Raw genomic sequence first — 26054 nt, forward strand, 5'->3', positions numbered from 1 at the left:
GTAAGGGATATCTTGAAGTGACTGGAAAGGGAGGGGAAAGAATCAGTTGTCATTTTCACACAAAGAATAGTAGAAATCTGGAACTCTTCCCCAAAAGGCTGTGGATGTTAGGTAAATGGGAGCTTTCAAAACTGAGATACATAGATTATCGTTGGGTAGCGGGATATTTTTCTATTCGTTCCTGGGATATGGGCGTCGCTGGCAAGGACCGCACTTATTGCCCATCACTAATTGTCTTTGAGAATGCCATTGACCTCCAACAACCCTTTGTGTTAGGTATGACTCCAACCAGTGGAAAGTTTCCCCCCTGATTCCCATTGAATATGGAGCAAAGGCAGATAAATAGAGTTGAGATGCAGATCAGCCATGATCTAATTGAATGGCAGAGCAGGCTCGAGTGGCTGAACTCATGTTCCTTAGTAAAAATGTCTTCAACTCAACATTGGCAAGACCAAAGTCTTCACAGTTAGTACCCACCAGAAATGTTGCCCTTCAGGCAATGTCCCATGTCCCTTCTAACTGCTTGCTCAGACTGAACCCATTCTCTTCTACTGTCTCGTGCTTATACTTAAACACAATCACTCTTTCAGCTACTGTCCCAGCTGAGGCCCAAATCAACTCTCTGACACTGACTTTTACTTACAACCAATTGCTCTGAAAGTCACTCAGCTACTGTCCTATGATGATAACTCACTTCCAGTCAACTCCCTGCTACTCTTTAAGGCCACTCTTTTACCCACTAACTTTTTAATTCTTGCCTTAGGCTGCCAGTCTCGGACTGATGTGTACATCCAGAAACTTTTCTACAATGCTCAGGAATTAAAGTGGCTCTGTCCTACTTGCAGACTGATGTTGTAATCTTTTATTCAGAGTAGCTGCTGCTCACTGCACTATTTCTCTTCTAAAATGCTTTGGAATGTTTAGTTCTGTGAAAGGAACTAATAACTATGTGATTGTTCTTGACTTTCCTTCTCTGTCAGGACAGTGCCTGGCCTCCTGGCTTCCTGCTCGTAATGACAGTGCTGAGACCTGGAACTTGCTGTGTGTGACACAAATGGTTGGAATGCCAATATGGTGTGCCCCATCCTGCTGATTGAGTATCTTTAACACCTCAATAGGACAGCTGAGTCATCCAAATGCTGATGCCTTGAAAATGCAGAGTGAGATTTTATTTTAAAATGTATCAGTGCACACTATGCTCTTCTATTTAACAGCAAGCAAACAAAGTGACATGTTTTAAACTGCAGATTACCAATGGTTGTCACTACACTACAGAGGGATGGAGGCAGGCAAAGCTCCCTTAACGCAGCATGGAAATTATGACAACAGAATTTTCAAAAACGGCCACTTTGCAGTCAACAGACCAATAATGCCAGAAACTTAACATCATCTCATTTCTATTGTGCTTGCGTGTGTATTTATTTTGATTAGAAAAACTAAATATAGTTACTAGTGATTCATAGAAACATAGAAAATAGGTGCAGGAGTAGGCCATTCGGCCCTTCGAGCCTGCACCGCCATTCAATGAGTTCATGGCTGAACATGCAACCTCAGTACCCCAGTCCTGCTTTCTCGCCATACCCCTTGATCCCCCCCGAGTAGTAAGGACTTCAGATGCTTTGGAAGCTGTTAGGGTAGGTGACACTTAATCTTAATCTTGTGTGTTTGACTTTTTCCTCTCCATCAAAGAGAAAGCGGAGACCAAATCATGTCGGAACTGTGAAATAAAGATATTAAAAACTATTAAAAATTCAATTATCAGTAATGTTGAATCTTGCTCAACTTTGCATCTAAACACTACATTAAACTCTTGCCCCTCGTGGGTGGATGCAAAATGATGGCTACACAATGCAGATCTATTTGCACCAGTTAGTTTCTTATCACTTTACCACACAGCATAAGTTTTAGTCTCTCAGATCTGTTAATAGTATTCAACTGGCTGAAATTAACTTGCAGGTGGTTTCATGTTGGTGTCTTTGAAACTGTTATTTATGACAGTGAAGCAGCCAGTTACAGCTCACAGTGCGTTGTGGTGTGTATTGCTGCATCCTGTTACCGTTGTGGGGAGTAACCAGAATTGAAGACTTCAGGGGTGAATTTCCTTCTATTGATAACTTGACTAAAACAAAATTGAGTTCAAAACGGCTCAGTGACTTTTTCCGCTGTGATTATTTAGAGAGTTGAATTTAATCTCTTTTACTTTCAGCTTTCAAGAGTAATGCATTTACTGTTTAGAATATATTACATTTCCTGTGTATGATGCACATTTGGGCAGCACCATTCTGTGATACAATCATGCCAGCAGTTGCATATTTCTACCACCAGATGGGGCTTCCAGGGGAGGATTAAGAAAAAAAAGGGACACTTATGTCATATACCAACGGCTAAATACTATAGAATCTTTAGAGGAATATGGAAAGTTAAGAGGCAAAATTAAAAAGGAGGTTAGGAATGCTAAGAGAGAGCACGAGAAATTCTTGGCCGGTAAAATTAAGGAAAACCCTAAGATGTTCTATAAATATATTGAGTAAGAGGGTAACTAAAGAAAGGGTAGGGCCTATTAGAGACCATCTTTGTGTGGAGGCGGAAGATTTTGGTAGGGTTCTTAACAAATACTTTGCATATGTTTTCACAAAGGAAAGGGGCAATGCAAATACTGCTATCAAGGAGGAGTGTGATATTCTGGATGAAATAAATATAGTGAGAGAGGAAGTATTAAGGGGTTTAGCAGCTTTGAAAGTAGATAAGTCCCCAGGCCCAGATGAAATGCATCCCAGGCTGATGAGCGAAGTAAAAGAGGAAATAGTAGAGGCCTTGACCATAATTTTCCAGTCCTCTTTGGATCTGGGCATGGTGCCGGAGGATTGGAGGACTGCTGATGTAGTACCCTTGTTTAAGAAGGGAGAAAGGGATAGGCCGAGTAATTACAGGCCTGTCAGCCTAACCTCAGTGGTGGGAAAATTATTGGAAAAAATCCTGAACGACAGGATAAATCTACATTTGGAAAGGCAAGGATTAATTAGGGACAGTCAGCACGGATTTGTTAAGGGAAGATCGTTTTTGACTAACCAGATTGAATTTTTTGAGGAAGTAACCAAGAGGGTCAATGAGGGTAGAGCGTACGATGTAGTATATAATGGACTTTAGCAAGGCTTTTGATAAGGTCCCACATGGTAGACTGATCATGAAGGTTAAAGCCCATGGAATACAAGGCAAAGTGGCAAGTTGGATCCAAAATTGACTTGGAGGTAGGAAGCAAAGGGTAATGATGGATGTTTTTGTGACTGGAAGGATGTTTACAGTGGGGTTCCGCAGGGCTCAGTACTGGGTCCCTTGCTTTTTGTGGTATATATCAATGATTTAGATTTGAATATAGGGAGTATGATTAAGAAGTTTGCAGACGACACTAAAATTGGCTGTGTGATTGATAATGAAGAGGAAAGTCATGGGCTGCAGGAGGATATCAATCTACTGGTCAGGTGGGCAGAACAGTGGCAAATGGAATTTAATTCAGAGAAGTCTGAGGTGATGCACTTTGGGAGGGTTAATAAGGAAAGGGTATACACATTAGGCGGTAGGCCACTTAATAGTGTAGATGAACAAAGGGACCTTGGAGTGCTTGTCCACAGAACTCTGGTTTTTGCCTCTCCCAGGAGATCACATGGCTCCGGTTGGGGTGGAGTGTAGAATGTTTCAGTATAAGGGGTGTTGCAGTTGTGTGGGGCAGACTGGTTGGGCTGGGTGCTCTTTGCCTTTCCGTCATTGTTCATAGGTTTATATGTAACCTTCAGGGCTGCTGACCAAGGGTCGTGCGGCTCTTTGTCGGCCGGCGTGGACACGATGGGCCAAAATGGCCTCCTTCTGCGCTGTAAATTTTTATGTTTCTATGTTTCCAAAGTTCCAGCAGCTGCAGCTCCCCATACCAATACCTACAGCGTCATTAATGCACCGAGGGAAAGTTACTGACCTGATATTCTGTTGACAAAGCCACAGAAGATCCAATAATGCTTTTATTAACTACGCCAATTTTCTTTCTTTTACTTTCCTTGCCCCTCCAGTGCTGTCCATCATCTCCAAAACATGCCACAATTTTAAATGAGTTCAGCTTGGCTCAGCTGATAGCACTCAAGCCGCTGAGGTAGAAGGTTGTGGGTTTATGCCCTACTCCAGGATTTGACCACATAATCTAGGCTGCCATGCCAGCGCAGTACTGAGGAAGTGCTGAATTGTTGCAGTTGCTATCTTTTTGGATGAAATGCTAAGTCCCATCTACTTATTGAGGTGTCTGTAAAAGATCACATGGCACTTCTGAAGCAAAGCAGTGAGTTGTCCCAGTATCTGAGCTAACATTCTTCCCTCAAACAACACCACCATCAACAGATTATCTGGTTATTTATTCATTTGCTGTTTATGAGGCTTCACTGTATGCAAAACATCTGCTTAGATAACAATAGTGTCTACATCTCAAAGATATATTTATGTAAAGAGAATTTGGGACATTCTGGAGATGTGAATCATTTATTTTCTTTATTCTTTAGTTCTAAAGTATGAAGATTCTGTCACAATAATACCACATGGTCTTGTTGGCTAAAAATAATATCCTAGCTTTACAGAACTAACAGCCAAAGTTGAGATATATGTGTTCCCAAACCAACAATGGTTGAAACAAGACTTAAATGGGAGGTTTCATTTTCACTGGGAGGCTTTGGATAGTGTTGGTTCCTGGATCTGATATCTCTCAAAGCCACCATGTTAGACTCTGCAGCATCTCCATGCAGCAGCAAAAATAAACTACACCCTGAACCTTTTCAGCTTGATTTTATCTTTTTTAAATCATTGTTTATAGTCTAACCATAAATAAAATGAATACAGTAGGTAATAGTCATTGTGACCCTGTTCACTTTTGCTCCAAACTTCATGTTAGAAACTGTCACCACTTATTAAAATTGAATAATGCATTCATAGAATTCATATCATATGGTACAATAGCAATATACATTGTCAAAGTTCACTTAGGACTCACCAGCTTTCACAGCAGTCACCAGCTTGTCTTATGCCCTCTATTGGATTGTATGTTGGAGCTATTTATTGCTTCGTCTATCCAGCTGCCTTTCTAGGTATCCGCCTTGGCTCAGCAGTAGCACACTTACCTCTGAGACAGAAGGTTTTGTGTTCAAGTCCTACTCCAGAGACTTAAACACATAATCTAGGCTGGCACGTCAATACAGTACTGAGACTGTTGCATGTGCTGTTTTTTGGATGAGATATTCAACCAAAGCTCTACCTGCACTCTCAGGTAAACATAGAAGATCCCATGACACTTTTTGAAGAAGAATAGCAGGGTTCTCCCCGCATCCTGTCCAATATTTATCCCTCAACCAACATCGCTGAAACAGATTATCTGGGCATTTATCTCATTGGAGTTTGTGGGACCTTGCTGTGTGCAAAATGGCTGTGGTATTTCTCTACATTACAACAATGACTACACTTCAACAGTATTTAATTGGCTGCAAAACACTTTGGGATTCTCTGACATCTATGAAAGGCACTACATAAATGCAGATTCTTTCTTTTTGTCTTATAAAATTGTTACATAGAATTACATAGAATATACAGCACAGAAACAGGCCATTTGGCCAAACTAGTCCAGCGTTTATGCTCCACTCGAGCCTCCTCCCATCCTTCCTCATCAGCATAACCCTCTATTCCCTTCCCCCACATAGGCTTATCTAGCTTCCTCTTAAGCATCTATAGTATTCACAACTACTCCCTGTAGTAGCGAGTTCCACATTATCACCACTCGCTGGGTAAAGAAGTTTCTTCTGAATTCCCTATTTGATTTCTTGGTGACTGTCATGTATTCAACCAGCATTGTAACCCATGTATAATCTGACCTAAGTTGTACACTGTGAGAACAATGACCACTAGGTGGTGAACTTGTGGGAGACACTCCTAACCTGGACCTTCAGGTATAAAAGGGGAAGTTCCACCCACTTTCATCACTTGAGTGCTAAGGAATAAAGGACAGGTCACAGACTGACCTCTCAAGCATGGGCTTCGTGTGCATTTATACTGTATAGTAAGGACGTATCAGTGACTATCTTATATTGATGGTTTATAGTTGTGTTCTTCCCCACAAGTGGAAACAAGCTCTATATGTCTACTCTATTAAAATCTTCCATAATTTTAAAGAACTCTATTAGGCCACCCCTTTTCAAGAGAAAAGCGACCCAGCCTGTTCATCCTTTCCTGATAGGTACAACCTCGTAATCCTGGTATCATCTTTGTAAATATTTTTGAACCCCCCCTCCAGTGCCTTTATATCCTTTTAATAATATGGCAACCAGAATTGTACACAGTACTCCTAGTATAGTCTAATCAAGGTTCGGTAATAGTTTAGCATAACTTCTCTACTTTTCCATCCTTCGAGAAATAAACCCAAGTGCTTGGTTTGCTTTTGTTATGGACTTAGTGATCTGCATTGCAACTTTTAGTGATTTGTATATTTGTTCTCCCAGATCCCTTTGCTCCGCTACCCCATTTGGATTCTTATTTTCCAAGTAATATGTGACCTTATTTTTCTTACCAAAATGTAATACCTCACATTTATCTATGTTGAAATTCACTTGCCAATTATATGCCCATTCTGCAAGTTTATCAATGTCGTAATTTATTGCAGTCCTCCTCAGTGTTGACAATCCCTCCAAATTGGTGTCATCTGCAAATTTAGAAATTGTACTTTTGATTCCAAAGTCTAAATCGTTAATATAAATTGTGAACAACAGTAGTCCCAGCACTGATCCCACTTCCCACCTTCTGCCGCTCTGAATAGTTATTTACCCCAACTCTCTGCTTCTGTCTTGAAACCAGCTAGTTATCCATTCTGCTACTTGTCCCCTGAGTCCGCATGCTCTGACCTTATTCATTAATCTCGTAAGTACCTTATCGAAGGTCTTTTGGAAATCTAGATATATTACATTTATTGCTTTACCATTGTCTATTCCCTCTTTTACTTCTTCAAAGAATTCAATGAGGTTGCTCAAGCAAGAGTTTCCCTTTTGAAATCCATATCGACTATTCATTATTATATTTTTGGTTTTTAAATGTTGTGTCTAATGTGTGATTGGTCCATCACAATTGAGATATTACATCTTCTATGTCACACTTTGGGTCATCAGCATCATCATAGGCAATCCCTCGGAATCGAGGAAGACTTGCTTCCACTCTTAAAATGAGTCCTTAGGTGGCTGAACAGTCCAATATAAGAGCCATAGACCCTGTCACAGGTGGGACAGATAGTCGTTGAGGGTAAGGGAGGGTGGGACAGGTTTGCCGCTTGATTTCTGCATGCTCTCGGCGATGAGACTCGAGGTGCTCAGCGCCCTCCCAGATGCACTTCCTCCACTGAGAGTGCTCTTTGGCCAGGGACTCCCAGGTGTCAGTGGGGATGTTGCACTTTATCAGGGAGGCTTTGAGGGTGTCCCTTGTAACGTTTCCTCCGCCCACCTTTGGCTCGTTTGCCGTGAAGGAGTTCCGAGTAGAGCGCTTGCTTTGGGAGTCTCGTGTCTGGCATGCGGACAATATGGCCTGCCCAGCGGAGCTGATCAAGTGTGGTCAGTGCTTCAATGCTGGTCTGGTTGAGGATGCTAATGTTGGTGCGTCTGTCCTCCCAGGGGATTTGTAGGATCTTGTGAATTTCATGCAGCTTCTTGGTTCAAACCAGGTACTCATAAAATATCAATGAACCACAACTGAAGAGTTGGAAAATATTTGAATCAAATGTGAGCAAAGTGGATAAAGGCCCAATGAGGAATGCCTAAGGACATATGAAAACAATAAATGAAACATAACCGGTCACTAAAATCTATCAATAAAAAAAAACAATGTAATTGCTCTACAAAATCTTTCTGGAGCCGTCTTGTTTTCTTCACTAAGCAGCAGATTTAATATTGAAAATAAAGTTTATAACATAATAAGCACATAAAAAATTACTAAATTTACAAGAAAATTATTAAACTCACCTACACAATAGCATTTTCAGTTTCTAAAATACCTTCAATTATGTTTTTTGTCAGAAGCCTGAATCTTAAGTTCATGTGGGTTCTAGGTTTACCATTGCTACCCCTCCAAGATTGTACTGGAGTCTCTAGGAATTAAAGATTAATCTTCTGGACACTGCTGCAAGCAACTCAGGAGAAAAATCATAGTGGCTTTTTATCATTTTCTTTGAAAACTTTTATTAGGTATAAAAATGTTGGAGGTAGAAAAAAAGGATGTTTGACTGGGAGTGGCAGATGGAGGCAGGAGATCTTGTGATGACATCTCCAAGGACATGTCCAAGCATAGTTGGCAACTCTAGTAGGCTCCCAGTGCTATCACTTTCACCTGAAGAAACTCGACAACATAGCAAATTGTAGCACCATTTGTGCCTACTACAACAGCAAGACTGACCATTCAAAGAGCATGCCAGGACTTCCTGTTTCTATGTCCCATCCTGCTGTGTATTACTGAAAATTTACAGATAAAGAAAACAGGGAAATCAGGAGTGATAAAAGTAACCAGTGTCATGTATTCAACTGTCATTGTAACCCATGTATAAACTGACCTAAGTTGTACACCGTGAGAACACTGACCACTAGGTGGTGAACTTGTGGGAGACACTCCTAACCTGGACCTTCAGGTATAAAAGGGAAAGCTCCACCCATCTTCTTCACTTCAGTGCTGGCTAATAAAGGTAACTGGTCACAGAGTGACCTTCTCTCAAGTATGGGCCTCGTGTGCATTTATACTGTATAGTAAGGACGTATTATTGATGACGAGAAACTGGGATTTAAACCACGCGAGCATGGCCACTAGCAGCACAGACGAGAGGTACTGTGTTGGTGATGATTGGGACGACTTTATTGAGAGACGACAGCAAAGTTTCATCATGAAGGAATGGCTGGGACAGGATTCAGCCGACAAAAGCAGGGCTCATCTGACGGTTTGTGGATCCAGGACGTACTCCCTGATGAAGGACCTTCTAGCGCCAGAGAAGCCGGCGGACAAGACTTTTGAAGAGCTCAGTAAGTTGATCGGGGAACACTTTAAACCGGCGAGCAGCATGCACATGGCGAGACACCGGTTTTACACGGACTGGCGGCGAGAAGGGCAAAGTGTTCCAGACTTCGTGGCAGACCTCCGGCGACTGGCGAGCCTATGTAAGTTCCCAGATGCATGCAGAGCGGAGATGCTGTGAGACTTTTTTATTGAGGGCATCGGGCACGCTGGGTTTTCAGGAAACTGATTGAGACCAAAGACTTCACCCTGGAAATGGCGGCTTTGATGGCCCAGAAATTTATCTCAGGGAAGGAAGAGACCAGAATTATGTTTGACAAAAATCTTGGTTTAAATGGACAGAAGTCAACATTGTTAACGCGGCACACAGTTCTCCAGGCAGACAGGAGCAATCGGACATGCCCGAGCATGTAGTCGAACCCAAAGGGGGAATTCAACAGAGACAATGGCTAGCTGATCGATGATTATGCCATCGCAAGGGACAATGCAGCCAGTAATGGGGCTATCAACACCTGTCAATGGTGCGTTTAAGGACTGTTACAGAGACAGTCAGAGACGATCGACTGGTAATGGACCTTTTGTTTCCAACAATGGCTCATGTTGGAGGTGTGGAGGCAAACATACAGCTGGAGCTTGCAGGTATCAGCAATATACCTGCAGAAATTGCAACGTCAGCGGTCACTTGGTGCGTATGTGCAGGAAGCCTGCAGCCAGGTTGATGTACGAGGAGGACGGGCCCGATGTAAGCCCTACGAGGCCAAATGGACACTGGGGGAAATCGCTGGAAGCTGAAGTTCAGCGAGTTCATGTGGAGCACATGTAAAGTTCATGCATCAGGACGCCAGCGATATGATGAAAGTGCTCCTCAATGGCACCCAGTATCAATGGAACTAGACACAGGGACCAGCCAGTCCCTGATGAGTATCAAACAGTTCGACAAGTAGTGGGCGTCCAAGGCCAAGAATCCAAAATTATTGCCAATTGATGCACAGCTACAGACATATACAAAGGAGATAATTCCGGTGCTAGGCAGCGCCACGGTAGTCGTGACCCACAGAGATTCGGAGAACAGGTTGCCACTCTGGATTGTCCTGGGGGACGGTCCCGCACTGCTGGGGAGGAGTTGCTGTCATGAACTGGAAATGGGGCGATGTCAATGCAATTTCTTCTGTGGAGCGAATATCATGCTCACAGGTCCTGGACAAATTTGACTCACTATTTCAACCTGGCATTGGCACTTTCATGGGGACCAAGGTAGTGATTCACATAAACACGGATGCCAGGCCAGTACACCACAAGGCCAGAGCGGTGCCATACATGATGCGGCAAAAGTTAGAAGGCAGATTGGACCGCCTGCTGAGTGAAGGCATCATCTCGCCAGTCGAATTCAGTGACTGGGCGAGCCCGATTGTGTCGGTGCTCAAGGCGGATGGGTCGGTCAGGATATGTGGTGATTACAAGGCCACCATCAATCGGATGTCACTCCAAGACCAGTACCCGCTACCGAGAGCAGAGGACCTCTTTGCTACGCTATCCGGTGGCAAACCTTTTTCAAAATTGGACCTGACCTCAGCTTACATGACCCAGGAGCTGGCGAGTGAGTCGAAGAAGCTGACCACCATCGCAACACACAAGGGGTTGTTTGAATACAACAGATGTCCGTTCGGGATTCACTCGGCCGCCGCGATCTTTCAACGAAATATGGAAAGCCTCCTCAAGTCGATTCCAAGTACGGTGGTTTTTCAAGTCGACATCCTCATCACGGGTTGCGATACTGAAGATTATCTCCACAACCTGGAGGAGGTGCTACGCAGACTGGACCGGGTAGGTCTGCGACTGAAAAAGGCGAAGTGCATCTTCCTAGCTCCAGAGGTAGAATTCCTGGGGATGGGGGTAGCAGCAGATGGGATCAGACCTACTGCATCCAAAACGGAAGCGATCCAGAGAGCACCCAGACCCTGTAACACGAAGGATCTGCGTTCATTCCTGGGGCTCCTGAACTATTTTGGTAACTTTCTTCCCAAATTGAGCACGCTGTTAGAGCCGCTACACGTCCTCCTACGCGAAGGTCGCAAATGGGTCTGGGGGGACAGCCAGGAAAGGGCTTTTGATAGAGCACGCAATTTGTTATGCTCCAACAATTTGTTAATGCTATATGACCCATGCAAGAAATTTGTTTTAACGTGCGATGCGTCGTCCAATGGGGTTGGGTGTGTGTTGCAGCATGTTCGTGCCAAGGGTCAGTTACAGCCGGTAGCTTATGCCTCCAGAAGTCTGTCCCAGGCAGAAAGGGGCTACAGGATGGTAGAAAAGGAAGCGCTTGCATGTATATATGCAGTAAAAAAAATGCACCAGTACCTGTTTGGCAGGAAATTTGAGCTGGAGACAGATCACAAACCCCTAACGTGCTTTTGGCCAAACAACAAGGCCATAAATGCCAACGTGTCGGCCCACATACAGAGGTGGGCACTCACGTTAGCCGCCTATGACTATACAATTCGGCACAGACTGGGCACTGAAAACTGTGCCGATGCACTCAGCAGGCTCGCACTAGCCACCACCGAGGGGGCTACCGAGCATGCTGCTGAGATGGTCATGGCTGTTCAAGCTTTCGAAAGCGAAGGCTCACCCGTGACAGCCCGTCAGATGAAAGTCTGGACAAATAGAGACCTGCTACTATCTTTAGTCAAGAAATGTGTCCTGAATGGAGACTGGGCAGCCACGTATGGGGCATGCCCTGAGGAATTTAAACCGTTTCACAGGCGCAAGGATGAACTCTCGATTCAGGCCGATTGCCTACTATGGGGAAACCGAGTAGTCATGCCCCAGATGGGCAGAGAGACGTTCATCAGAGAACTCCACAATGATTACCCGGGCATTGTCATGATGAAGGCAATTGCCAGGTCACACGTTTGGTGGCCAGGGATAGACGCAGATCTGGAACTTTGTGTTCACAGGTGCAACATGTGTGCCCAGCTGGGCAAAGCACTCAGGGAAGCCCCCCTTAGCCCCGGTCCTGGCCCGCCAAGCCATGGTTACGCATCCATGTGGACTACGCAGGTCCTTTCACGGGGAAAATGTTTTTGGTTGTAGTAGATGCCTACTCCAAATGGATCGAGTGTGCCATTTTAAATTCAAGCACATCCTCTGCCACGCTAGAAAGTCTACGGGCAATGTTCGCCGCCCATGATCTACCAGACGTCTTCATCAACGACAATGGCCCGTTATTTACAAGCATTGAATTCCAGAACTTCATGGCAGGAAATGATATCAACCATGTCAGAACCGCACCGTTCAAGCCAGCCTCAAATGGCCAGGCGGAACAAGCAGTGCAGATAATCAAACAGGGGATGCTCAGAATCCAAGGGGGTTTCCTACAAAGCTGATTATCATGCCTCCTGTTGGCCAATAGATCCCGACAACACTTGCTCACAGGGGTTCCACCCGCAGAGCTGCTAATGAAAAGGATGCTCAAAACTAGGTTATCCCTCATACACCCCACCATGAAAGAAATTGTTGAGAGCAGGCGCCAGTCACAATGTGACTACCATGACGGGAATGTGAGGGCACAATGTATTGATGTCAATGACCCTGTCTTTGTCCTCAACTACGCTGCAGAGCCCAAATGGCTCGCAGGCACTGTGGTTGCCAAAGAGGGGAATAGGATTCTGGCAGTTAAACTTACCAATGGACAAATCTGCCGCAAACATGTGAATCAAACAAAAAGGAGATTCAGCAACCCCATAGAAGAAGCAGAGGAAGAACACGATGTAGAGTTCACTCCACCACAGGTGACCGAACACCGGAACCGTGGAGGAGAGCCCAGTCACTGTGGGCAGTCCGGACAGGCCTGAGGCACCGCAAACAGGAGACACTCAGGCCAGTGCCCAACAACCGGAGCCCCAACTCAGGCGCTCTACAAGGGAGCGTAAACCACCAGAGAGACTTAACCTGTGATCCCAATAAGACTTTGAGGGGGAGGTGATGTCATGTATTCAACTATCATTGTAATCCATGTATAAACTGACCTAAGTTGTACACCGTGAGAACACTGACCACTAGGTGGTGAACTTGTGGGAGACACTCCTAACCTGGACTTTCAGGTATAAAAGGGGAAGCTCTACCCACCTTCTTCACTTCAGTGCTGGCTAATAAAGTTCACTGGTCACAGAGTGACCTTCTCTCAAGTATGGGCCTCATGTGCATTTATACTGTATAGTAAGGACGTATTAACCAGGGTTTATTTATTTTGTCTTCTTGCCTGTGATTGCCTCATTATTGAAGGTATGTCGACCTTTGATACTGAATCGGCAATATCACTCACTGGTGAGGCACATTTTCACGACAGTGTTAAAAGGAAATCCTCAAAGGAATACTGTGTTCATAAAATGTGTTTGGTAGATCTTTACAGTTATCACTCTCAAGATAAAGACATTTTTCCAGTACCTTGCCAAATAGCTGGCTATGGTACTGCATTAGCAGTACAATGGTCATGAGATCAAGTTCCATCACAAATTGAATTCAATAAATTGCTAAATTTTGGCCTGGCACCAAGAATACTGCTGAATTGCAATAAAACCCTATCAGTCATACCCAATCTAGCATACACAAGACTTGGGTTACTTATTTCCTTCTGAAGTGGCCTTACAAACCACTCAGTTGTAAAAACAATCGCTAGGAGAAGTTCTCAGGAGTGGGATGGGACTGGCAATAAATATGACCTTGCCAGTGTAGCTCACATCCCAAGAACAGGCTAAAAAACCTCAGCATAGTCACACCCTTAGCAACAGGGTTTAGTCTCTTCCGCGGTCTTGTCCGCATCCAGATGGCCCTGGGGAATGTGCACACAGTGTCCACTGGTACGCGTGAGGCCTTCCGCGTCCGGTGGACACGACAGGGACTGGAGTGTATACTGGACACTAGTTTTTAAAAATTCGTTCTTGGGATGTGGGCGTTGCTGGCAAGACCAGCATTTATTGCCCTTGAGAAGGTGGTGGTGAGCTGCCTTCTTGAACCACTGCAGCCCCTGTGGTGAAGGTACTCCAGCAGTGCTGTTAGGGAAGGAGTTCCAGGATTTTGACCCAGTGACGATGAAGCAATGGTGATATATTTCCAAGTCAGGATGGTATATAACTTGGAGGGGAACTTGCAGGTGATGGTGTTCCCATGCACCTGCTACCCTTGTCCTTCTAGGTGGCAGAGGTTGCAGGTTTGGGAGGTGCTGACAAAGAAGACTTGGTGAACTGCTCCAGTGCATCTTGTAGATGGTGCACACGGTGCGCCAGTGGTGTAGGGAGTGAATGTTTAAGGTGGTGGATGGGGGGCCAATCATGCGGGCTGCTTTGTCCTGGATAATATCAAGCTTCTTGAGTGTTGTTGGAGCTGCACTCATCCAGGCAAGTGGAGAGTATTCCATCACACTCCTGGCTTGTGTCTTGAAGATGGTGGAAAGGATTTGGGGAGTCAGGAGATGAGACACTTGTTGCAAAATACCCAGCCTCTGACCTGCTCTTAAAGCAACAGTATGTGGCTTGTCAAGTTAAGTTTCTGGTCAATGGTGACTCCCAGGATGTTGATGGTGGGGGATTCAGTGATAGTAATGCCATTAAATGTCAAGGGGTAGTAGTTAGTCTCTCGCTTGTTGGAGCTAGTCATTGCTTGGCACTGTGGCACAAATGCTACTTGCCAGTTATCAACCAAAAATTGAATGTCATCCAGGTCTTTCTGCATTCAGGAATGGACTGCTTCATTGTCTGAGGAATTGCGAATGGAACTGAACACTGTGCAATCATCAGCAAATATTCCCACTTCTGGGGAAAACCAGACTGGGAAAACCCATTGTCTCCTTTTGGTTTTATTAAGAAAAAAGGCTGTCATGTATTCAACTGTCATTGTAACCCATGTATAAACTGACCTAAGCTGTACATCGTGAGAACACTGACCACTAGGTGGTGAACTTGTGGGAGACACTCCTAACCTGGACTTTCAGGTATAAAAGGGGAAGCTCCACCCATCTTCTCCACTTCAGTGCTGGCTAATAAAGGTAACTGGTCACAGAGTGACCTTCTCTCTAGGATGGGCCTCGTGTGCATTTGTACTGTATAGTAAGGACATATTATTGGTGACAAGAAACTGGGAGTTAAACCATGCGAGCATGGCCACTAGCAGCACAGACGAGAGGTACTGTGTTGGTGATGATTGGGACGATTTTATTGAGAAACTACAGCAAAGTTTTGTCACTAGGGAATGGCTGGGACAGGATTCGGCCGACAAACACAGAGCTCATCTCCTGACGGTTTGTGGATCCAGGACGTATTCCCTGATGAAGGACCTTCTAGCGCCAGAGAAGCCGGCGGACAAAACTTTTGAAGAGCTCAGTAAGTTGATCGGGTAACACTTTAAACCAGCGAGCAGCATGCACATGGCGAGACACCGGTTTTACACGCACCGGCAGCGAGAAGGGCAAAGTGTTCCAGACTTCGTGGCAGACCTCCAGCGACTGGTGAGCCTATGTAAGTTCCCAGATGCATGCAGAGCGGAGATTCTGCGAGACTTTTTTATTGAGGGCATCGGGCACGCTGGGGTTTTCAGGAAACTGATTGAGACCAAAGACTTGACCTTGGAAACGGCGGCTTTGATGGCCCAGACATTTATCTCAGGGGAGGAAGAGACCAGAATGATGTTTGACAAAAATCTTGGTTTAAATGCAGCAAATGGACAGGGAGTCAACATTGTTAACACGGCACACAGTTCTCCAGGCAGACAAGGGCAATCGGACATGCCCCAGCATGTAGTCGAACCTAAAGGGGGAATTCAACAGAGACAATGGCTAGCTGAACGGCGATTCATGCCATCGCAAGGGACAATGCGGTCAGTAATGGGGCCATCAACACCTGTCAATGGTGCGTTTAAGGACAGTTACAGAGACAGTCGGAGACGATTGACTGGTAATGGACCTTTTGTTTCCAACAACAGCTCATGTTGGAGGTGTGGAGGCAAACACACAGCCAGAGCTTGCAGGTATCAGCAATATACCTGCAGGAACTGCAATGCCAGCGGTCACTTGGTGCATATATGCAGGAAGCCTGCAGCCAGGTTGATGTACGAGGAGGACGGGCCCGATGTAAGCCCTATGAGGCCAAATGGACACTGGGGGAAATCGCTGGAAGCTGAAGTTCAGCGAATTCATGTGGAGCACATATACAGTTCATACACCAGGACGCCACTGATAATGATGAAAGTGCTTCTCAATGGCATCCCAGTATCAATGGAGCTAGACACAGGGGCCAGCCAGTCCCTGATAAGTATCAAACAGTTCAAAAGGTTGTGGGCGTCCAAGGCCAGGAAGCCAAAATTATTGCCGATTGACGCACAGCTACAGACATATACAAAGGAGATCATTCCGGTGCTAGGCAGCACCACGGTAGTCGTGACCCACAAAGATTCGAAGAACAGGTTGCCACTCTGGATTGTCCTGGGGAACGGTCCCGCACTGCTGGGGAGGAATTGGCTTGCTGTCATGAACTGGAAATGGGGCGATGTCAATGCAATTTCTTCTGTGGAGCGAATATCATGCTCACAAATTTGACTCACTATTTCAACCCGGCATTGGCACTTTCATGGGGACCATGCTGGTGATTCACATGAACCTGGATGCCAGGCCAGTACACCACAAGGCCAGAGCGGTGCCGTACATGATGCGGGAAAAGTTAGAAGGCGAATTGGACCGCCTGCTGAGGGAAGGCATCATCTCGCCAGTCGAATTCAGTGACTGGGCGAGCCCAATTGTGCCGGTGCTCAAGGCGGATGGGTCGGTCAGGATATGTGGTGATTACAAGGCCACCATCAATCGGGTATCACTCCAAGACCAGTACCCGTTACCGAGAGCAGAGGACCTCTTTGCAACGCTATCTGTTGGCAAACTTTTTTCAAAATTGGACCTGACCTCAGCTTACATGACCCAGGAGCTGGCGAGTGAGTCGAAGAAGCTGACCACCAGCCCGACACACAAGGGGTTGTTTGAGTACAACAGATGTCCGTTCGGGACTCGCTCGGCCTCCGCGATCTTTCAACGAAACATGGAAAGTCGCCTCAAGTCAATTCCAAGGACGGTGGTTTTTCAAGACGACACCCTCATTACGGGTTGCGATACTGAAGAACACCTCCACAACCTGGAGGAGGTGCTACGCAGACTGGACCGGGTAGGTCTGCGACTGAATAAGGTGAAGTGCGTCTTCCTAGCTCCAGAGGTAGAATTCCTGGGGAAGAGGGTAGCAGCAGGCGGGATCAGACCTACTGCGTCCAAAATAGAAGCGATCCAGAGAGCACCCAGACCCCGTAACACGACGGAGCTGCGTTCGTTCCTGGGGCTCCTGAACTATTTTGGTAACTTTCTTCCCAAATTGAGCACGCTGCTAGAGCCGCTACACATGCTCCTACGCAAAGGTGGCGAATGGGTCTGAGGGGACAGCCAGGAAAGGGCTTTTGATAGAGCACGCAATTTGTTCTGCTCCAACAATCTGTTAACGCTATATGACCCATGCAAGAAACTTGTTTTAACGTGCGATGCGTCGTCCAATGGGGTCGGGTGTGTGTTGCAGCATGTTCGTGCCAAGGGTCAGTTACAGCCGCTAACTTATGCCTCCAGAAGTCTGTCCCAGTACCTGTTTGGCAGGAAATTTGAGCTGGAGACAGATCACAAACCCCTAACATCCCTTTTAGCCGACAACAAGGCCATAAATACAGAGGTGGGCACTCACGTTAGTCGCCTATGGCTATGCAATTCGGAACAGACCGGGCACTGAAAACTGCGCCGATGCACTCAGCAGGCTCCCATTAGCCACCACTGAGGGGGCTACCGAGCATGCTGCTGAGATGGTCATGGCTGTTGAAGCTTTCAAAAGCGAAGGCTCACCCGTGACAGCCCGTCAGATTAAAGTCTGGACAAATAGAGACCTTCTACTGTCTTTAGTCAAGAAATGTGTCCTGAATGGGGACTGGGCAGCCACATACGGGGCATGCCCTGAGGAATTTAAGCCATTTAACAGGCGCAAAGATAAACTCTCGATTCAGGCCGATTGCCTACTATGGGGAAAACGAGTAGTCATGCCCCAGATGGGCAGAGAGGCGTTCATCCGAGAAATCCACAATGAGCACCCAGGCATTGCCATGATGAAGGCAATTGCCAGGTCACACGTTTGGTGGCCAGGGATAGATGCAGACCTGGAACTTTGTGTTCGCAGGTGCAACACGTGTGCCCAGCTGGGCAATGCGCCCAGGGAAGCCCCCCTTAGCCCCTGGCCCGCCAAGCCTTGGTCACGCATCCATGTGGACTATGCAGGTCTTTTCATGAGAAAAATGTTTTTGGTTGTAGTAGACGCCTACTCCAAATGGATTGAGTATACCATTTTAAATTTAAGCACATCCTTTGCCACGGTAGAAAGTCTACAGGCAATGTTCGCCGCCCATGGTCTACCGGATGTCTTGGTCAGCGACAATGGCCCGTGCTTTCAGGACTTCATGGCAGGAAATGGTATCAACCATGTCAGAACGGCACCGTTCAAGCCGGTCTCAAACGGCCAGGCGGAACGAGCAGTGCAGATAATCAAACAGGGGATGCTCAGAATCCAAGGGGGTTCCCTACAAAGCCACTTATCACGCCTCCTGTTGGCCAATAGATCCCGACCACACTCGCTCACAGGGGTTCCACTCGCAGATCTGCGAATGAAAAGGATGCTCAAAACCAGGTTATCCCTTATTCACCCCACCATGAAAGAAATGTTGAGAGCAGGCGCCGGTCACAATGTGACTACCATGACAGGAATGCGAGGGCGCGATGTATTGATGTCAATGACCCTGTCTTTGTCCTCAACTACGCTGCAGGGCCAGAATGGCTCGCAGGCACTGTGATTGCCAAAGAGGGGAATAGGATTTTGGTAGTTAAACTTACCAGTGGACAAATCTGCCGCAAACACGTGGATCAAACTAAAAGGAGGTTCAGCAACCTCATAGAAGAAGCAGAGGAAGAACACGATGTAGAGTTCACTCCACCACAGGTGACCGAACACCGGAACCAAGTGGAGGAGAGCCCAGTCACTGTGGGCAGTCCGGACAGGCCTGAGGCACCGCAAACAGCAGACACTCAGGCCAGCGCCCAACAACCGGAGCCCCAACTCAGGCGCTCTACAAGGGAGCGTAAACCACCAGAGAGACTCAACCTGTGATCCCAATAAGACTTTGGGGAGGGGGGAGGTGATGTCATGTATTTAACCAGCATTGTAACCCATGTATAAACTGACCTAAGTTGTACACCGTGAGAACACTGACCACTAGGGGGTGAACTTGTGGGAGACACTCCTAATCTGGACTTTCAGGTATAAAAGGGGAAGCTCCACTTCAGTGCTGGCTAGTAAAGGTTAGCGGTCACAGAGTGACCTTCTGTCTAGTATGGGCGTCCTGTGCATTTATACTGTATAGTAAGGACAGGGTTTAGCGAGTTGAATAGGAGAATTAGAGATGTAGTTTTGAAACCCTGCTGTGACCACTATTCCCAGAACCCTCCGCGCGGTGGGCGGCAACGCATGCGCTGGCCGAGCATTGTGGGACCTGTAGTTCGCACGCACGCTGCGATGCTGAGCACGCCCACAGAGCTGGGCGCCGCGCGTCACCGGCGCCCGGTGTCTGCCGGGAACCGTAGTCCTTTCTGCCTTTTCCGGCTGGCTGCCCTGCCTCCATCCCCCAGCGTGCGCGGGTGCCTTGCGGACTTTCCGGTGGCCTCGGCACGGAAAGATGGCGGACAGGCGGCGGAGGCGCGCGTCTCAGGACACCGACGAAGAAGACGAGGATGTGCCGCGGTCGGAGGTGGAGGTCGCCCCCTCCGTCCCGTGCGTCTTGGACTTGTCCGGCGTCCAGGCTCGCGAGGCCGAGTCTGAGTGTGTGAGTGTCGCTGGAGGCGGCCGGGGAAGGTAGTGAGCGGGGCCCGGGGCCTGGGGCCTGGGGCCTGGGGCTCCTGACAAGGCCTGGGGCTCCTGACAAGGCCTGGCCGGATAGGGACACCAGTCCAGCGTGCGGTCCGTGGCCGGCCTTCGGTCGGTGTGGCCGCCATATAGAATACAGAGCTTGATTTTTAAAGGCGCTTGATTTGAATGGTTCTATAGTATAGTTTGAGCATGCATTGGTCGAAGAGGTTTCAGGACAGCGGAGTAGCTGAGAGTTTAATTCAGTCCTTAGTTGAAACTATTTTCTTCTGAAACCGTCTGCAGAGTGACACGGAAGGTCATGTCTATGCTAATTGTTAGTTATATGTGTTATAAACCAAGCCCGGCCTCATTAGGGCTGGATCCAAGTTTCTGAGGCTTGTATACAAGATAGCAATCTGTCCAAATTGCGGGCTAGCTCTGCACTTTGTTGTTTTCTTTCCTCCCAAGTAGTGCAACGTGTTTTATGTTGTGTACTGCAGAATAAAAAGGTCCTTGGATCCCAAGTTTAGTCCACTCCTGTACGCTGGCTTTTTCCCCAGGTGGCGACTTGCTGATTTTGGGTTGTGTTGTTAAGTTTGAGGAAGGATGGTTCTACTTCTGGTAATGTCAATATTGAGCGGCATTGGCAAGGGATATGGAAATGGCTGTAATCCTCTTAGTCCATGATTGCATGAGCTGAAGTTTATGGATGAGAGCTGGAAAGCTACAAAATAAATAGATTTATAATCATTTGTGCGTGTAGTATTGCTTGTTACTGACAGGTTAAGCTTACTTGTATGCATTCATAAGAGTTGTTGAAAGCATGTCTTTCAGCAATAGATTAGTAGACTTTCAAATTGTAACATTTTGTTAAGATTTCTGCCGATGCTCCATGTAGATGTAAGATTTTCTGTTTAGCTGGCCTAACAGTGTACATAGTTTCATAAATGTCTTTTGCAATGCATTAGTTTGCATAAATTTATTTGTTTTAATTTCTGGTTACTTTTTGATGTGTTTTAATATGGGCTACAAATGAGAAGATGTGCGTTGGGTATTTACATATAAAGTACATCATTTTGCTGTTGGCTTTGTTCCTATTCAAAGCATTAAAGCTTTGGCAGAAAGAGTTGGGTGCGATGTAATTGAGTAGGAATAGTGGGAACCCTTCTTAAAACAGACAAAGTAAGGCCAGTGCAACCCTTTATAAGACTGTCCGAAACAAAGGGAGGGATGAGCAACAGCTCGAGGGTCGCAAATACAATCATACTAACTATAAAAGGATAGCCAATAGTTTAATTGTCTGGAAACAGATTTTTTTTTAAAAGTTGGAAAGAAATGAAAAATTCTCAATGATTATGCATACGTCATCTCAATCAGTCAACCATGTCATATAGGATATTAGTCTTATAAAAGGGCTTACCGGCCTTATTTTTTTCAGTTCTGATGAAGGCTCTCCACCTCTCTTCTTTGAATGCTGGTGGACTTGCTGTGTACTTCCAGAACTTTGTTTTTATTTCAGCACTTTTCTTTTTAGCTCCAGTGTAAAACAGGAGGGTTTTATATACTGCATTAGATCACAACCATCAACATTATTCAGCTCATGTTGTATATGACATTAGAAATAATATAAAAAGGATTCACTTCATATTTTCCACCACTTATAGGTGCAGTGAATTGGATCCATATTCTAGCTTTCAGTTTACAAGGGATTTTAGTTCTGTTCTCAGCAGGGTTTGAGGAACTCAATAACGGTGCACATGGAGATGTGAATGATAAGAGTGAGAGTTACAAAGCTTGAGATACTATTAAACTTCTTTGTCTTTCTGTATCGTTTTATATAAATATTTGTTAAATCACCAAATACTAGTGACGTGATCAGAGGATCTGACTTGTGCGAGGGAGATAAAATAATATACTGTGGCACAGTGAGTTACTAAATTAATGACTTGTTGCATTTCAGTTGTCCAGATTCTCAGCTATATACCGCCCCAAGCCTAAAGTTGTCAGTGATACTGACTTCAGGCAGAACTTCTTGGAAGTCAGCAGCCATAGAGAGGATGTTAATCCATAATTTTAAAACTGTTAAAGGGTCATTGCTGGTGAGACTACTTGTTTAATAGGTATATGCGGTATATCATGTTGCTATGATTTGTTTTTCCTGTAATTGATTGCATTTGTAGAATATGTGCAAAGATGACAATAATAACTTCATTTGGACTCTGAACAAATTCCAGTAAGCTGGACGGTCTATTAAGAAGTGCCTGTGGTGATTGTCCCCCACTCTTGCATTTGCTGGTCTTTGTACCGCTTGTGATTGGATAAACGTGCACTCAAGGTTACCACAATTTCTAAGCTATCCAAGCTCATGACAAAGAGCTGGTTGTGGCTTCTAAAGATCTGTGGACCGTTGGGCCTGATCTACTTGGGAAGAAGACTGCAGGATAATAATGTGATGACAGGAGTCTTCCACTTTTTAATATTGTGACGTTGCCATTGAAGCTCAAATTGCTAGCCTGCAGCCCACTAATTCAGCTCCCTTTTGGTTGGCTGAAGGTTTCTATGGACGTTGGCTAATTTAACCAGGAGGCTATCCACTACTTTCTCTCAGCTTTGAGTACTGTGTGCTGAGAGCGTGCCAAGCTGGAAAATTGGAAAACCATTGTTTAAAGAGCTAAACAGTGCTGCTCCTCCTTGTGTCATGAGGAGAAGTTTTCAATATGAAATGCACACCAGACCAGAATTAATAGCCCTAATCGCAGACCAGTGGGAGGTTCATGGTCACTGAATTGGGCTGACATGCCTAGGCAGTGTTTCGTATGAACAAACTAGTCTTCTGCCAGATTTTACATTTTCAGTTTCTGCCATATTGGCAGAGCAGTCCATTTTTGTTTTATGGACAAGAGACTTTGACAAGTGCTGTTCATAATGCCAAGTATTTGCTTAAGAATCATCGATGGACAACTTTGAAGATTGCGATTAAAGGATGTTTCCTAACAGAAGCTCCCCAACGAGTTCAATATGAGAAAAAACAATATTAATTGTTTCACTGAAGTGTTCTTAACCAGACTAGCTCAGTTTCTGGTCTGTCTAGTCTTTCACCATTAAAATCACTTCTTATAGTGGAACATACAGTGTAATCAGCAAAGCAAAGCAAGTGTTCCAGACGGTCTTAACATCTTACTGTTTCTGGGCTGTGACTTGATGTAAATGGCTCACCATTCAAGTAGTCCTTTAAATCTCCTGCCCTAGCCAATTGTAAACCTATCCATGAGACTTTCTCTGCATTGTAAAATGCATGGCTTGGAGAGACTTTAAAGATGTGTTGTATACAGTAATCTTCTGTAAGGTTGGTATATTTTGAGTTCTTGACTCTTGTATTGAATTGAATCTGCAAGAATTGCCTGCCGCACGAGTCTCGTAAACTGAATTTTTCTGTGTGTGCGGGATTCAAAATAATTTGTATTTTGAGAACCTACAGGTAAACATTTCATGGATTACTTGTGCTAGTATTTAGCAACAAAAAAGACTAAAATGTTTTGCAGTGCTTTAACCAATGATAAAAGAGGAATTTGTTTAAAAAAAAAAGTAAAGCAAAGTTTGCTAGTAGTGAAAATTCATAGTGCCTTTTTGTATAGCAGCTATGTGGTGAGGTATGAGTTGACAGTGTTTTGGATAGAACAATGTGCTTGAACAAGATTTTGCTGGAAGCTATTAAACCCCTGAGTCTTTGAATTCCAATGTCAATATTGTAGTATTAGAATATGTTGAACATAGAAATGTTCTGGCTACTGGAATTCTGCTGTGTATACTTAATTCAGATTTTAGTCATGGTAAATTTTTAGTAATAATATTTGTTTCCATATAATTGAATGACTCATTGACTGGTGATTTTACATTGGTAGCTGTCAGTTATAGAGTTTTCAATTGAGAATAAGACATTGTAGACATCGTAAAAATAAAAAAGGGAAGGTGGCTCAACCGTGGCTATCAAGGGAAATCAGGGATAGTATTAAAGCCAAGGAAGTGGCATACAAATTGGCCAGAAATAGCAGTGAACCCGGAGACTGGGAGAAATTTAGAACTTAGCAGAGGAGGACAAAGGGTTTGATTAGGGCAGGGAAAATGGAGTACGAGAAGAAGCTTGCAGGGAACATTAAGACGGATTGCAAATGTTTCTATAGATATGTAAAGAGAAAAAGGTTAGTAAAAACAAATGTAGGTCCCCTGCAGTCAGAATCAGGGGAAGTCATAACGGGGAACAAAGAAATGGCGGACCAATTAAACAAGTACTTTGGTTCGGTATTCACTAAGGAGGACATTAACAACCTTCCGGATATAAGAGGGGGAGGAGGGTCTAGTAAGGAGGAGGAACTGAAGGAAATCCTTATTAGTCGGGAAATTGTGTTGGGGAAATTAATGGGATTGAAGGCCGATAAATCCCCAGGGCCTGATGGACTGCATCCCAGAGTACTTAAGGAGGTGGCCTTGGAAATAGCGGATGCATTGACAGTCATTTTCCAACATTCCATTGACTCTGGATCAGTTCCTATCGAGTGGAGGGTAGCCAATGTAACCCCACTTTTTAAAAAAGGAGGGAGAGAGAAAACGGAATTATAGACCGGTCAGCCTGACATCGGTAGTGGGTAAGATGATGGAATCAATTATTAAGGATGTCATAGCAGCGCATTTGGAAAGAGGTGACATGATAGGTCCAAGTCAGCATGGATTTGTGAAAGGGAAATCATGCTTGACAAATCTTCTAGAATTTTTTGAGGATGTTTCCAGTAGAGTGGACAAGGGAGAACCAGTTGATGTGGTATATTTGGACTTTCAGAAGGCTTTCGACAAGGTCCCACACAAGAGATTAATGTGCAAAGTTAAAGCACATGGGATTGGGGGTAGTGTGCTGACATGGATTGAGAACTGGTTGTCAGACAGGAAGCAAAGAGTAGGAGTAAATGCGGACTTTTCAGAATGGCAGGCAGTGACTAGTGGGGTACTGCAAGGTTCTGTGCTGGGGCCCCAGCTGTTTACACTGTACATTAATGATTTAGATGAGGGGATTAATGTAGTATCTCCAAATTTGCGGATGACACTAAGTTAGGTGGCAGTGTGAGCTGCGAGGAGGATGCTATGAGGCTGCAGAACGACTTGGTTAGGTGAGTGGGCAAATGCATGGCAGATGAAGTATAATGTGGATAAATGTGAGGTTATCCACTTTGGTGGTTAAAAACTGAGAGACAGACTATTATCTGAATGGTGACAGATTAAGAAAAAGGGAAGTGCAACGAGACCTGGGTGTCATGGTACATCAGTCATTGAAGGTTGGCATGCAGGTACAGCAGGCGGTTAAGAAAGCAAATGGCATGTTGGCCTTCATAGCGAGGGGATTTGAGTACAGGGGCAGGGAGGTGTTGCTACAGTTGTACAGGGCATTGGTGAGGCCACACCTGGAGTATTGTGTACAGTTTTGGTCTCCTAACCTGAGGAAGGACATTCTTGCTATTGAGGGAGTGCAGCGAAGGTTCACCAGACTGATTCCCGGGATGGCGGGACTGACCTATCAAGAAAGACTGGATCAACTGGGCTTGTATTCACTGGAGTTCAGAAGAATGAGAGGGGACCTCATAGAAACGTTTAAAATTCTGATGGGTTTAGACAGGTTAAATGCAGGAAGAATGTTCCCAATGTTGGGGAAGTCCAGAACCAGGGGTCACAGTCTAAGGATAAGGGGTAAGCCATTTAGGACCGAGATGAGGAGGAACTTCTTCACCTAGAGAGTGGTGAACCTGTGGAATTCTCTACCACAGAAAGTTGTTGAGGCCAATTCACTAAATATATTCAAAAGGGAGTTAGATGAAGTCCTTACTACTAGGGGGATCAAGGGGTATGGTAAGAAAGCAGGAATGGGGTACTGAAGTTGCATGTTCAGCCATGAACTCATTGAATGGCGGTGCAGGCTAGAAGGACCGAATGGCCTGCTCCTGCACCTATTTTCTATGTTTCTAGTCCACTCCAATTAATGTCAATTTTGCCCTT

The 26054-nt window shown here is 45.2% G+C and overlaps 1 protein-coding gene across 5 annotated transcripts in view; it reads left to right on the forward strand.

The window, feature by feature from the left end:
* Positions 1-19800: 19800 nt before the first annotated feature.
* casc3 (casc3 exon junction complex subunit) overlaps positions 19801-26054 on the forward strand; it is a 30783-nt gene continuing 24529 nt past the window's right edge. For 4 of the 5 annotated variants that reach the window (XR_011588214.1, XM_070864288.1, XM_070864290.1 and 1 more), the window contains exon 1: positions 19802-19992. Coding sequence is in view for 4 of the 5 variants with exons in the window: in XM_070864288.1 (XP_070720389.1) it covers positions 19846-19992 (147 nt within the window). In the remaining variant the exon portion in view is untranslated. Of the gene's footprint in view, positions 19993-26054 lie in introns of all 5 variants that reach the window. The other variant, XM_070864291.1, reaches the window with a different exon arrangement.

The sequence above is a fragment of the Pristiophorus japonicus genome, chromosome 21 (genome assembly GCF_044704955.1).
Source record: "Pristiophorus japonicus isolate sPriJap1 chromosome 21, sPriJap1.hap1, whole genome shotgun sequence".
NCBI lineage: Eukaryota > Metazoa > Chordata > Chondrichthyes > Pristiophoridae > Pristiophorus > Pristiophorus japonicus.